The sequence below is a fragment of the Ambystoma mexicanum genome, chromosome 4p (assembly GCF_040938575.1).
Source record: "Ambystoma mexicanum isolate Mex_15411 chromosome 4p, UKY_AmexF1_1, whole genome shotgun sequence".
Taxonomy (NCBI): Eukaryota; Metazoa; Chordata; class Amphibia; order Caudata; family Ambystomatidae; genus Ambystoma; species Ambystoma mexicanum.
The window spans coordinates 830,853,809-830,869,116 of NC_090927.1; the positions used below are offsets into that span (position 1 = coordinate 830,853,809).

At 45.2% G+C, this 15,308-nt stretch overlaps 1 protein-coding gene across 3 annotated transcripts in view; it reads left to right on the top strand.

The window, feature by feature from the left end:
• The window catches only part of FBXL4 (F-box and leucine rich repeat protein 4), a 597,180-nt gene that overhangs the window by 367,123 nt on the left and 214,749 nt on the right, over positions 1-15,308 (top strand). For all 3 annotated transcript variants that reach the window (XM_069606409.1, XM_069606408.1, XM_069606410.1), the window contains one exon: positions 8,674-8,918. In XM_069606409.1, coding sequence (XP_069462510.1) covers positions 8,674-8,918 — 245 coding nt within the window. The remainder of the gene's footprint in view (positions 1-8,673; positions 8,919-15,308) is intronic.

Genomic DNA, 15,308 nt, shown 5'->3' on the forward strand with positions numbered 1-15,308 from the left:
TATTACGGAACAAAAAATGTGAATGTAGATATCGGGTAGGCTGATACCAGGAAATCAAAGCCGATTTCCGAAATCGGAGAAATTCTGAAACAAAATACCAAAAGCAATGACTGACTAGGTAGGCCCAAGCAAAGCACGGGCTCAGGGCCGTTACTAGCCCTGTAAGCCTCCGGACAAGGGGGTGCTTGCTATTCGCACCCTGGGGCTTCCTGCAAGGTGCAAATAGTGATAACCTTTTTTTTTGTCAGGAGAGACACTCCACACGTATTGCACAAGCCTGATCTCCTGTCAAAAAAAGGAACAAATCAAAGGTGGCCACCATCAGAGTAAATGGGAAAGGGACCAGGTCTTTTTTCTATTTCTATATCAGTGCCTGGGTGCAGTCAGGGGAAGGAGCGTGGTAGCTGGACTGGGAGCCCTGGACCTGCAAGTAAGTGAGAGGGCGGGGGTTGGGAATGACATGGGAGCCGGGTAGGGGGCTGGCGAGGGATAGAGGTTTATGAACCTACTCTACATTCTCTTTCTCGTTTGGAAAGCAGCATGCAAGCGATTCCTCCACTCACTTCTAATGTCCTTTGTAGAGTACACTATTTCGAAGGGATTGTGTCCTCCGACGTATTCCTTATCTTTGATAATACGTTTCCAGTTTGCTGGCCTCGGAAATTTTTTCTGTAGAGGGCGCTGCGCGTCGACGTCCGCCGAGTCGATGTCCTTCGACGGCCACCGTATCGGCGCCGACATCACCAGGCCCATAAATAGCCACGCGCTGCGTCCGTTGCTCAGTTCCGTTTTTCCGCGCTTCGTGGGGCCTCGGAACGTCGTTGCTCAGTTCAGTCAGGATAACTAACTATTTCTACTCGAATATTCCTTATCGTTCTCAATGGCTTCTTCATCAGAACAGACGACGCCGCGATCCGGCTTCAAGAAATGTCGTGACTGCGGTAAAAAAATATCAATAACGGATCCTCACAGAATCTGCTTATGGTGCTTGGGATCCGAGCACCATTGTTCGGAGTGTGAGGACTGCATGTCCATGACGGCGAAAGCCTTGAAGCAGCGCAAGGGGAAGCTCGAGAGAGGTAAGTCACCCAAAACCTCCTCGAAAGTTTCGTCAGCTGAGTCGAGGCATTCGTCTCCTCGCCGTCGAAAACATTCCCATTCTAGATCTCGAAGTAGCTCCCACCATTCGTCGAGATCAAGACACTCAAAAAAGAGACTTCGAAGGTCCCATTCCTCGTCGTCTTCTGTGTCCCCAGAAAGGGTCTCCTGCCCCACTAAACACAGTTCTCAAGCTGAGTGGGAGGAATTCAGAAAGAAAATGTTAAGCGTCTTTGAGAACGCAGCCTCTACCCCCTCGAAGACAGCTGGGGGTGATACCCCGGGTGAAAAACCCAAAAAATCAAAACGCTGCGAGTCGCAGCACCCGGCGAAACATTCCACCCGAGAGCGCCATGAGCCATCGGGTAAGAAGGTACCATCTTCGACGAAGATTCCCTCGACGCACGGATCGGCGCCATCAACGCCGTTGTCGAAGGGTTCCTCGACGCATCGGTCGATCAACTCGACGCCAATGAAAGAGAGGACCAAGGCCACTCCACAGCCAACAGTGATTTCAAGGGCCTCCGGCACGATGCCGAGATTGTCGTCAATGCCCTAGAGTAGGATCCCGATCCTCTCGAGTTCTTCGACACCCCTTCCAATTTTTTCGATGCCGTTTTCGGCACCTTCGAAGCCTGTTACATCGGTGTCGACGACATCGACATTTTCTCGTCCAATAACGACGAGTTTGGCTCCTTCTGCCCTAGAGATGGGTTTTACTCCATTTCAGAGGTCAGAGTACCCTGGACTTACTTCAATTTATGAAGAGGGGGAAGATTCTGACCAGGAAACATTTGGGTTACAGAGGAACACACTGCCTATTGCAGAGGATTTCACCTCTGAGGAAAGAAGGCTGAAGGACCTAACCTACAGGAGTCACTACATGAGGCAAGTGGGCTGGACACTTCCCCAGAAGTGGAATTTGTTAAACCAGACCCAGGGGAACATGCCGAAACACCCTATAGAACCCTGATGGCAAGAATTATTGAATTTATGGGTTGGTCTGCGCCTTCACCTGTTTTTCAACAGGATGACCTAACAGATATATTGGACAAAGGCCCACAGGAGGACCCGGTGGTCCCCTTCCATGCAGCCTTACAAAGGAAAATTGCATCTAATTGGGAAACTCCCGAAGTTATCCCTGCAGTCAATAAAAGATTGTCAACCAAGTATAGGGTAGCGGCCGCTGACCCTGAATACCTATCGAAACACCCGACTCCAGAGAGCCTGGTGGTTCAAGCGGCAACTTCATCTAGCAGTAGGACTGCTTACCCTACTGTCCCACAGGATAGAGATGACAAGAGGTACGACTCTATGGCGAAGAAAGTTTTCTCTGCCTGTAGTATGGCGTTGAAGTCCATCAACGCCACCTGTACGCTCGCCAGGTTCAGTCACACACTATGGGAGTGTGCTTCATCAGCGGCTGACTGCATACCCGAAGGAGAGGAAAAGGAAGCCTTCCTTAACATTATTAAAGATGGCAAGGATGCCATGTGTGAATCACTTCAAACTGGCATTGATTACGCTGACAGTATCAGCAGGGCCATGGCGGCAGTACAACAATCCGCAGGCATGCGTGGTTGCGAAAGTCGGGCTTTGCTCCAGATGTACAGGCCAGACTTTTGAATATGCCCTTTGACGGCTCTTCATTATTTGGGAGAAAGGCTGATGACAGTCTGGAAAAGTTACAGAGTTCTAAAGCAGCAGCAAAATCTTTAGGAGCTGCTATCCGCCAACCTTCTTTTTGCCCCTCAGGAACCTCTGGAAGAGGAAAGTCCTTTCGCTATTATTCCGCATTCGGGAAAGGCAGAGGACAGCCGGCTCAAAGAGGCCAAAGGAGATCCACCCGAGGTGGACGGGTCAAAAGTACTAAGGCCGCAGCAGCAGCAGGTGCCTCTTTACCCTCGGCATCTGCATCAGCCGCCCCCAAACCACTCTGAGGTCTTTCCACACAATACACCTGTAGGGGGCAGGTTAACTCACCATCTGACGGAATGGCAGGCTATAACATCAGATGCTTGGGCATTGGAAACAGTTGCCCAAGGTTACTGCCTACCCTTTCTACACATTCCTCAGAGTCATCCACCGGGGAACAGCTCTCTAAAAGTTCCAGATCCGCTCCTCTTGCAGGAGATTATAGACCTGCTAGAGAAAGGTGCCCTAGAACCAGTACCTGTAGCGGACAGGAACAAGGGCTGGTACTCCCCCCTACTTTCTCATACCAAAGAAGGACGGAGGACTGAGACCCATCCTGGACTTGAGAGAATTGAACAAGTTCCTCAGGAAGGACAAGTTCAAGATGGTAACTCTTTCTCAGATCCTTCAGGCCCTCCAGCTCCAGGACTGGCTGGTATCTCTGGACCTTCAGGATGCTTATTTCCATGTGCCAATCCATCTCAAACACCGGAAATACCCGAGGTTCGCAATTGGCGACTCTCATTATCAATTTCGAGTTCTGCCATTTGGGCTGACCTCCGACCCGAGGGTCTTCACCAAGCTGATGTCGGTAGTGGCGGCGAGTCTAAGGAGGGAAGGGATCCACGTCTACCCCTACCTGGCCGACTGGCTGATCAGGGCTGTATCTTCGGAACAGGCCCAGGACCAACTAGATTATGTCTGCCACTTCCTTCACAGACTGGGCTTCTCCCTCAATTTAAAGAAGTCAAAGATGATACCATCACAGAGACTCCAGTTCATTGGAGCGGTCCTGGACACTTCCCTGGGAAAAGCCTCGCCACCAGAGGTGAGGGCGCAAGATATTCTACAGATGATCACCAAGTTTCAAAATGCCCAACGTCTCCCAGCCTTCGACTTTTTGAGGTTGCTAGGCCTCATGGCATCCTGCATCTTCCTTGTGCCAGAGGCTCGCCTGAGAATGAGATCTCTTCAGTGGGCACTGAGAAGTCAGCGGTCGCAATTCTCAGGGAGAATGACAGATCTCCTCCGGATTCCGGACAAGGTAGCCCGCGACCTTCAATGGTGGGCCTATCCAGAGAACATCTTGAAAGGAGAACTGTTTTGGCAACCATGGCCGGAGATAACAGTAGTCACAGACGCCTCACTCACGGGGTGGGGAGCCCATGCCAACGACTTGACCATCAGCGGTTGTTGGTCTCCATCGGAGTCCAGACTACACATCAACCTATTAGAGCTGAGAGCAATCAGACTAGCGCTGAAAGCTTTCCTGCCATCAGTACAGGCGAGAAATGTCCTGATAATGACGGACAACACGGTGGCCATGCACTACCTCAACAAAAGAGGAGGCGTAGGATCACTTCCACTGTGCAGAGAGGCGATGCAGCTCTGGTTTTGGGCTATCCAAGAAGGAATCTCTCTATCGGCTGTCCACCTAGCCGGAGAGAAGAACTTGACAGCGGACGCTCTGAGCAGGCAGAGCCCAGTCTCCCACGAGTGGAAGCTAGCTCAGGAAGCCCTTCAAGAGATCTTCACCCTTTGGGGAACCCCTCAGGTGGATCTGTTCGCCACAAGCAACAACAAAAAGTGCGATCTGTTCTGTTCAAGGGAATTTCCCCCGATCGGAGCTCTAGGAGATGCGTTCGTAGTGGACTGGGAATTTCCACTCCTTTACGCGTTCCCTCCAGTCCCTGTTATTCCCCAAATGATCAGGAGGTTGAGAAGATTCCGGAAGACCATGATCCTAATTGCCCCGGATTGGGCCAGGAGAACGTGGTACCCGGACCTTCTAGATATGTCCATCTGTCCCCCAATCCGTCTTCCACTCAAAGAGAATCTTCTCTCGCAGAAGGGAGGTCAGGTTCTCCATCCAGACACCAGAACCCTCAACCTTCACGCTTGGCTTCTGAAAGGTTGAGGTACAAGGATTGGGATCTCCCTGATGACGTCATGGAGGTGTTGCTTTCAGCCAGAAGACCGGCAACAAAGTCTTTATACTGCTGCCGTTGGAACAAATTTTGCAGCTGGTGTAGGGAAGAGAATATCGACCCTTTTTCATGTGGTACACCAACTGTGTTATCGTTTCTACTCTACTTGGCAAACTCAGGCCTTCAAGTGGGCACTGTAAAAGGCTATCTCGCAGCACTTTCTATCTTCAAGCGCACTGCAGAGGAACCATCGTATTTCAAACTTCCTCTAGTGGTACAATTTCTCAAGGGACTAACTAATGTTTACCCTCCAAAACCATTCCAGGTTCCCTTATGGGACTTACATTTAGTCTTAAACTTCTTAATGGGCACTCCATTCGAACCACTTCAATCTTGTGCGCTGAGATTTCTCGCGCTTAAAACTGTCCTATTGGTAGCACTAACATCTGCTAGGAAGGTGAGCGAGCTACAAGCTCTCTCCTGTAAACCCCCACATACAATCTTCCACAAGGACAAAGTTGTCCTACAGGTGAAGCCTAATTTCCTCCCAAAGGTGGTTTCTGAATTTCATATTACTCAGAAAATTACCTTACCTTCGTTCCACCCTCCTCCCCATCCGGGGAAAGAGGAGGAAAGGCTATATAGGCTGAACCCTAGGCAAGCTCTCAGCTTTTACATCAGCAGAATGGCTAGGATCAGGCAAGCAGACCAACTGTTTGTAGGATACTCAGGTCACAAGTTGGGACTACCCATAACAAAACGAACCATCTCCAGGTGGATTATTTTGGCCATCCTGGAATGTTATAGACTAGCAGGGAAAGAGCCAGCCCAAAATCTCAGGGCTCATTCAACCAGGGGTATCGCAGCCTCTTCGGCTCTCCAAAGAGGGGTACCGGTCCGGGACATATGTGCGGCTGCCACATGGTCGTCCGCACATACATTCACAAAACTTTACAATCTGGATTCCTCCACTGCTCATGAGACCAGATTTGGCAAGGCCGTATTACATTACACTCTCACCTCCAATTACATGCCACTGCTATGGGAGTCTATCAAAGATAAGGAATACGTCGGAGGACACAATCCCTTCGAAGAACAAGTTACTTCTTACCTGGTAATGTTCTTTCGACGGGATGTTCCTCCGACGTATTCCTTATCGCCCCTCCCAACCATCCCCGCAGTGATAACTTCCCTTGTGGTTGCAGCTTACGCTCCTTCAAGGTCAATAACCAATTCAGGCATGACTTTTCTTATGCTACAAAACGGAACTGAGCAACGGACGCAGCACGTGGCTATTTATGGGCATGGTGACGTCGGCGCTGATACGGTGGCCGTCGAAGGACATCGACTCGGCGGACGTCGACACGCAGCGCCCTCTACAGAAAAAAATTTCCAAGGCCAGCAAGCTGGAAACATATTATCAAAGATAAGGAATACGTCGGAGGAACATCCCGTCGAAACAATGTTACCAGGTAAGAAGGTAAATCACTTTTGCTCAAGAAAAATACAACAAAATAAATTGCCTAACTCTGAATTTAAATCCAAAAAGCACTTATGTTAACTTGTTAATCATATGGTATAATTTTGCATATTTTTTTTTTTCATAAAACCTATGTCAAGTCTGGTTAAACAAAAAGAAACAGAATACCGTGCCCTACTGACACAGCAGCGTAGAAGTCAATAAGTCAGTGTGAAGTATGCAGACTTAAGGTGTCATAACATCAGTATTTCAAAGTAGGATATCCTTCATATCGAACCATCAAAAGCATATGTTGTAACATCATAATCTCTGGCCAATACACTGAGAATGTAAGAGGGGAACCAGGTGCTTCTTCTAGGTCCAGGGTCCCAGCGGGTTTCCTCCTCTGATCAAAGGAAATGTACAAAGAGCCAAGCATTTTAGCATGAACCTCCTGCTTCAGAATAGAGTAAAAGGAGATGGCGCCTGAGAAGAAAATAAATTGAATGAAGCCATTTGGTTAACATATGTCCCAATGAGTATGGAACAATCACTTCAAGCAATTGACCATATTGAATCATGTGTCCTGCATTAACGCCCAACCGCAGTCACTGCCTGCCACTTATGTATTTTAATAGTTCAAGTCGTCGGGGACATCTTTCGTCCATCTGATTGAGCTTTCGCGATGTGTACATGTAGGTGCCCAACTTCACTTACAGGGTGGTGCTACCCTAAGCAATTACTTGGTCACCGAACAAGAATGCTGTCCCCAATCAGACCATATATGGGTTCCATTAGTTTGACTGCATAGGATTTGATGGTTTGCTAAGACTCATACATTCTGCTGAGCATTATTGGGAGGGATTTGCAAGCAATGTCCTGAGAGGCCATTCACACCTTTTCATCAAGGGATTTTGCATAGTTAAAAAAAAAAAAACACTACTAGAAATGTGATCAAGATGCACATTTAAGCGAATCCCAGAAAGGCAACATAGGCATGTTGTCACATGCATATGCTATGTTATGGTTTATGTGAAGCACATATCTCCAGAAAGTGGCCTCTTGCAGATGAGAACCTGGTGATTTCTGGAGAGACATGTAAACCGTGGCTGCAGTATGTATTATTTGAGGTAATCCGAGATTAGGTTTTACATGTTGCGTAAATGTAACAAAATGTTCAGTTTGTATGTTCATATGTGTATGGAACTGGATGTCATGGAGTCAAATGTATCTCCAGGTAGTATACCATATCAAGCTTACCAGGCTCTTCAAGCTACAAGTATGCACCATATTAGCTCCAAATGATCTGGATCCCTGAACATCGACATTCCTTCTAAAAATTGTGCATTACATTAGCTTATGTCTGTGGCAGAGATCACTCCTGTAGCAGAGAATAAATGAAAGGAAGCATTCCATTCTGTTTGTTCTTCGAGAGAAGCGCTGTAATTTTCTAATGTTAAATCAACACACCTGACACAACTATGATAGTTTATTTATATAGCGCCAATACACAATGTGTTTCAAAGCGCTTCAAGGCAGGGGAGGGAACAAGGGAAAATACAATGACATTCTTACTGGCCATGAACGGTAAGATGTGAAATTAACTATTGTACTCTATACACTTTCTATGTAGTCAGTGAGAGGAGGGAAGTATTTCCTTTCAGGAATTACTTGTTTTGCCCATCCCTTAATAAAATCCTTTTAAATCCATTAACGTTCCGTAAATCACCACCCGTTTCCTCAACTTGCGAGAACTTTGACATAATCTTTAGTCTCTTCTTTAGATTTTCACTAGCATATTCTTTCACTCTCTCATGGCCTGGAAGAACATTACAAAAATAGCCAGAACATTTACATTCTGATCAAATATTGACATGTCTTTTATGTAACTAATATGTTGTAATCCTGGATAAAACAATTAAACAAGGGTTAGCTCTGCACTACTATCTGTTTCTGCTTGTAGGAACAACCTCAATACTGTTCTGTCCTGTGTCATGTTATGGAAAATGTGGAATAATGTGATTGCTTGCTTCTTCTACATTTTATTTCAGGCTTTCGAATTGCCCAATTCGTCCTTATGTGCACAACTTGGCTGGCCTGCCTTCCAATCTCTTTATGTATTTTTCATTTAATAGATGTTTTACTCAATGTTTTAATTGATAATATTCTTAATTGATCTGCTTTTGCGTTATGGCTCCAAAAAAAGAATATATATATATATACTGTTGATTCTGAATAGAGAGACACCAAAAATCCTTTTTCTGTTTCATGCAGCTAATCCAGCTTATTCTGAGCCACCTTACCCTTCCAGATCTGTGTAGGCTTGCACAGACCTGCAAACTCTTCAACCAACACTGCTGTGATCCTCTGCAATACATCCACCTTAGTTTACAACCATACTGGGCAAAGTTGAACGACAATTCATTGGAATACCTACAGTCCCGATGTACCCTGGTTCAGTGGTTGAATTTATCGTGGACCGGAAACAGGGGCTTCATCTCGGTTTCAGGATTCAGCAGGTCAGTGTTGATGTAAACTTGCATGTAAGCGTTGTGTTTGATTTTTGGTCGAATCCGTTTCCCTTTCCACGATCATAGCTGTCATGCTACCTTGAGACAGCTGACTTTTCTTGTAATTGTTTTGCTATGATAAACACGATGATTACAGAGCAGTGAAAATAACACAATTGTGATAGTAAACACGCAGAGGACATGACTTCCTCCGTTAAATTGCGTCTGCATCCTAACCATAAGTTGTCATTTTCAGATGTATTCATGTTTTTTGTCTGTTTATACAAGCCATAGTCCTAACCAATCAGCTAACAACAGATTACAGTGTCCCCCTGTTTGGAAGTTAGTGATATACATAATGATAGTAACTTGTGCAAAATCTTTTTAAAGTTTTGAATATCTTTAACATGGCTGCAGTACAGTTCCTACAACAACAAAAAAATTACCTGAAAGGGTTTGAAAAAATATATAAAAATAGAACAATTGATTTGACTGTGTGCACTTAAGACATTTATAAATATTTGTTCATGATTTATACAAACCAATATATGAAAAATATTCAGCAAAATAGTTTTATTATAATACATATAGCAATTTTTATTTTATTTTATTTGCATTTTTAAAGCGCTCCCACAGCCCCGGGGGCATTGAGGTGCTGTTTCAAGAATATGACTTAGTTGCGTATTTATAACGTGCTTAATACCCAGAGGTTTCTAAGCGCGGACCCGGGGATCGAACCTGTGTTGCTTTGTGTCGTCTTGTAAACAAGGCAAGCACGTTGCCGCTGAGCTATGCAATGAATGTATCATTCCATCAAATACTGTTTCCTTTGGTCACATTCCTAATTACTCAAATCACCTTTGTCATATTTTCATTCTAAAACTGATATACACGTGTCTGGCATAACTGTGCTATTTAGTAGGGCACAATATGCCCGCTTCTTCAGGGCCAAATGTAAATATCTTTATATTCATTATTATTTCAACATCCATTAGAATCGGAAGACACAATTGGGGAAAAAGGCCAAAAGCGCACTATTGGGAACTAAAGTATATATCAATATTATGGAAAATAGTGGGATTGAGTGCAGCCTTTTTTAACCACCCTGTTTTTGGATCAGTATTCAGAAGATATTAGTACTCTTTTGCACTATCCCAGTTGTGAAATTTGTTTTAACATCTGTAGTAGTAGCTGTGTCTAATGTTGCTTCTCTTAAGTAAACTTAAAGCTGTCCTTTTTTTTGTAAAAGATCTGTTTGTAAATATATACAGAACCAATCGGCTTCCTAACTTATCATTACACATTACTCTTTGAATATTATTCCATTCACTTACAAATCAATTTCTTCTATAGAAGATGTCGTCTGAATTCTTAATTGACTTCACTTTAGAGGTGTTGTAATTTATTTTGTTCCTGTCATCTTGTCCCTGTATATACGGTTTCTACATTTGAGTAATATTAAATATTGGAAGTAATTCTGACATTTTAATATCCAGGACCAGTCTGAAAAAGAAATATAATATCACTAAACATGCACAAATAAAGCATATTAACTGTGGCAAAGGCGCACTGTGTACACCAGTTAGCAGTGGCATCCTTGTACTGAGGAACGACATTGCTTTAGAAGACTTAAAAGTGTTGTAGTCTGCATAAACATAGATAATGGACTGAGGGGGAGATCCAGTACTGCATCATCATACGGGATGCCGTATTTCACCATGGAGACCTGTATATGAATAATCTTGATTAGAATACATTATTTCTTTCTTGTAACCCACTTGGTGACAACGCAATATATTAGCTATAGCAAAAGCATGATTACAGTGTATGAATTATGTGGTTCTGGAGTCCTTGAACTCTGGGGATGCCATTGTCTTTTTAAATTAACCAACATTTTAAGACGGGCAAGAAATATAGGGTGGGCTCCAGAAAAAATATGAAATATGTACAAGTCATCTGAGAGCACAGAAGAAAGGTTATTTCCAGAATCCATGAGGAAGATTTCCAGACCAGGGAATTAATGCAACATAGGTCAAGGACCCTCTGCTGCATCGCAGACCTCGGGTTCTGACTTTAGCTTTAGAAATGCGTCTACTCTTAGGCTTTTAGCTGGAATCGAACATCTACCTGCCTGAACCACAAACGGCATGATTGACACACATTTGTATTATTTCCAAACATCCAGCCACACTCCCTGTTTGCATGTCTTTCATTGCACACATTATGTGTTGAGGGTTCAGTCTGTGCTGATGGGTGGTTTATCACTATGGTCGACGATGACTACTTAGTAGAAAGGATTTCTAAAGCACTCTCTCAAAGGGCTCTTCACAATGAAAGCTATGATGCCATGTTTGGTGATCAGGCTTCAATGAAATTTGGCGCCGAGTTAGCCCTTTTACCTTGAATCTATGACTTAAACCAGTAATGGACAACACAGACCTTTGGTGGCAGACCTTCCCTCTGACAATGTGGAGTACAACAAGTGTCCAGTGCTCTCGGGCCAACTAGAGCCAGAATTGGGTCACAACTAATCAAGAGCTGCTGCAGAGGTCATTTCCACGGAAGCGTTCTTCCACCGATGCTTTGCCATCCTTTGCAGATTTGACACAATGGGCACCAGTCCTATTTCTGCACCCAAAACAGACGAGTGTTGTTTTTGTAGCTTTAAAGATACCCTCTTAACTCCATACCTGTTGTCCCGATGTTACCGGACCACTTGGATCCAGTCATGGCTGTACTGCTGAGCCCGGCCTTTAGTAAGCATTTATTTTATTTTATTTTGTCATTTGTAAAACGCACCGAAACCGGAGGCATCTAGGCACGATTTTGCAGAAGGAAAGTGATACAAACATCCATAATGGTTACTTGGTTAATTGAAAGGTAGTACATACAAAGTAGGTTGTGAAATCTGCTAGTTTTGCAGTTCTTTAGTGAATAGCCAGGTTTTGAGGCCTTTGCGCAAGAACCAGAAGGAAGCTTCTGATCTTTGTGATGGCGGAAGGGCGTTCCAGTGTTTAGCAGCCACAACTGGGAAGCTACGAACCGCGGCTTTCTGCCGTTTGAATCTGGGAATGGTAAGTAGGTGCGAGTGTGCGGCTCCAGTGGGTCTGCTGGATTGCGTTTTGGAGAATTTCCTTCAGAAGTTTCTAGGAGCGGTATAAGACAAACATTTGCGAGTCAAGGAGAGAGTTTTGAACACAATACGTTTGTGAACCGAGAGCCATTGGGCATTCTGTCTAGCAGCGGAGATATGGTTTTTTTTAGGAATGTTTAGAGCGGCTCTTAGCACATTATTTTGTATAACTTGAGTTTTTTGATGTTGCAAGTGTGTAAGCCTGCAAAGAGGGCATTGCACTAATCTATCCTGGATAGAATAAGGGCTCTAGCAATTGTGACGCAGCTATCAGAGGTCAGGAAGGATCTACAGGCATTGATGAGTTTGGAGAAGTATGCTGCCGCAGATGCAATGGCATTTACCCTTCTAATTAAGGATAGAGCAGAGTCCATGTATATGCCCAAGGCACTTCTTTTGAGACATTGATAATATTCCTATCAATGATGAAGGATTTGTAAGTTTGTTTGGCTGAGTTTGTGTGCCCATAAGGAGTAGTTTTGGTGGAGAAGTGAGCTGCAGAGGAGAGGTGTTGGCAGAGGATTTTGGTTCACCAGATCAAAGGCCGCTGAGAGGTCAAGTAAGAGGACAAGGCATCCATTTGGATATTCAAGTCTAGGAGAGCAGATTCTGTTCTGTTACCAGGGCGGAAGTGGGATTGGCGCAGACCCAGTAGGTTGTTACAAGGATCAAAATTAAGTTTTGATAAGCAGAAGCTAAAAGCAGCTCCTGGGCATCCAGCATTAACCAGTGACCAGGAGCTTGTACATAGGTTTCCGCAAATCTAACTTACACATAAGTTACAAACATATCACTTTTTGTTCATTATGTATGAGCCCTTATGATTTTAAATGTCGTACTGATGTGTCCTAATGCTCATTTATAGATCGTCGCAAATGCACAAAGTTAAATCCACATAGGTGTGTTTGTTTGGCATCAGTTGGCGGGGAGTAGCTCCTGGTGTCATGCTAACCAGGCTCTTTTAGGCCATTATCAAGAACGAAATAGCTCAGACCTCTCCTTAATTTCGAACCCTTTTGTTAGTTTCCAGATATTTTTAGATTTGCAGATAAGCTCCTCTGTCCAATATTTGGAGGAGGAAAGGTACTGTGGTGATAGGGCAGTAGTTGGTGGGTTTATTGGGGTCTAGAGTGGGTTTCTTTAGGAGTGGGAGGACCCAAGCATTGTTTAGATGAATTGGTACATTGCCAGTTGAGAAGGAGGTATTGATCAGCAAAGTGATGAAGGGTTCAAGCTCTGCAGCGCAATCTTTAATGAGCAAGGCCGGACAAATGTCTCCTTGGCATCTGGAACACTTCAGGCCTTTAATAATCTTAGTGATTTCTGTGACTGTGACCGGGGTAAAGTCAAACAGTAGGATGGAGTTAGGCGGTCACGTCACAGGATCTTGTGGTGCCTCGATTGGTGGTAATTTCTTTTTTAGCCACAATTTTACTTTGTAGTAAGGATATTTTTTTCAGAAGTGCCTTTTGGATATTCAAGCACCAGGTAGTGGGGGTCATTACGAGTATGGAGGTAGCCATGCCGCTTTTAGCGGCATCGCTACCCCCATACCAGATACCGGGTACCAGGTCCGGGTCCCGTAAAAGGGGATTTACCGGGCCATTCCGACATTAGAGGGCCCAGTAAATCCCTTTCGTGGGACCCGCAAATGGTACATCCCCATTCCCATTAGAGCCCCCATAATTGAGAAGATTTCTTTGGAATCTGATTTGGCATTCACGATCCTCGTGTTGAAGGATGTGTCTTTCGCCTTGATAACAGCTTGTTTTGTATTCTTTAGCAAGTTTGCTAAACTCTAACTTGGCAGAGTCACTGTGGAGCCTGGGTCAATGGGCTTCGAGATACAAATGACATCAGTGAGTGCAGTGGCGATAGGCTTCAAAGTACATGTGTCATCAGTAAATGCACGGGCAATGGGCTTCAGAAAGCTGGCGACATCAATGAATGCAGAGGCAATAGGCTTTGTAACACATAAGACATCAGAAGATACAGGGGCAATTGGCTTCAGAATACAAGTGGCAGCAGTGGATCCTGGGGCAATGGGTTTCAAGATGCAAGCAACATCAGTGCATGCAGGGGCAATAGACTGCAATGTACATGCGCAAGCAGTGAATGCAGAGGTACTAGACTTGAAAGTGCATGGTGCAGTAGTGGTACCGAGGGGCAGTGTGCTCCTGGGTACATAAGGCAGCAGGGTTAGGTAAGGCATTCTTGGCAGTATTGATTTTCGTACAGGCATTCATGGCTAAAGTTAGTGATCAGTTAAATGTAGCCTTGTTCAGTGCAAGAGTTCACAGCACTTTTCTTGGCTGTAATGTTAAGAATACCAAATTTCTCTTGGGCGATGGGTGCCATTCTACTCCTCCATTCGTTGTCAGCAGTTGTGGTGCCCAGATGCATATGAGGGGCAGAGGCTGTCGAAGGTGCCCAACAGGTTAGGAGCTCCGGTCCCGCATTGCCGGAACGTGCAGCATATGCTTTCCGTAAGATTGGGCACCACAGCACAGGCAGCTGCAGTGCGCGCTTAAGGTTCTGAGTCAGGTAGGATCGGCACTGGAGTTGCGTGATGTATGGGGCAAAGGCTCTAGCGCTGATGTGTGCATTTATCATGAGAGGCATAGGGGGTGTAGACCTGGGGTGCTCGTGGCATAGAACTAGCCAAGATGCAAGTCGCAGATTCCTAATTTTGATGGAGCAGAGATTAATAGGTCTAGGGTCACCCTTAATCGCTATCGCATCAGCTTTCATGAAGTTCTTGTGACCTTACTGGTGCGGTGGGGCATCAGGTAGAAAGTGTGATGGTGGTATTTTCAGAGCGTTGGGTAATACATGTTGCATTTTTAAAAAGATTGACGTTTAGGGAGCAGCCTGTGTTAGATACTGTGTAAGGCGGTTTGCTGGCGACTGGCCTACAGTAGCCTGACAGGACCGGACAGGGGTAGCATCACTGGGCCTTAAAGGCAGGCCTTTGAAGGGGGCTGGCATCACCTGCCGGCTCCCATGGGGTGCGCTGTTTTCCTGTCACATTTACCAATCAAATCTCACCAGCGCGTGGATTTCGACCTGCAAGCCTCGGGAAGGCTTTCAATAGAGAGCTGGTTGGACATTTTAAAGTGGATGTTTGGCTGGTTGAAACGAAGCCCAAAAGGTCTTACCTTTGCTTAGGGGACATCTCTGGCAGGCTATGGGAGGTACTTGTGTGCCTTGTAGATGTTAATGTAGATGCTGGGCCAGACAGGGGTGGCATCACTGGGCCTTAAACG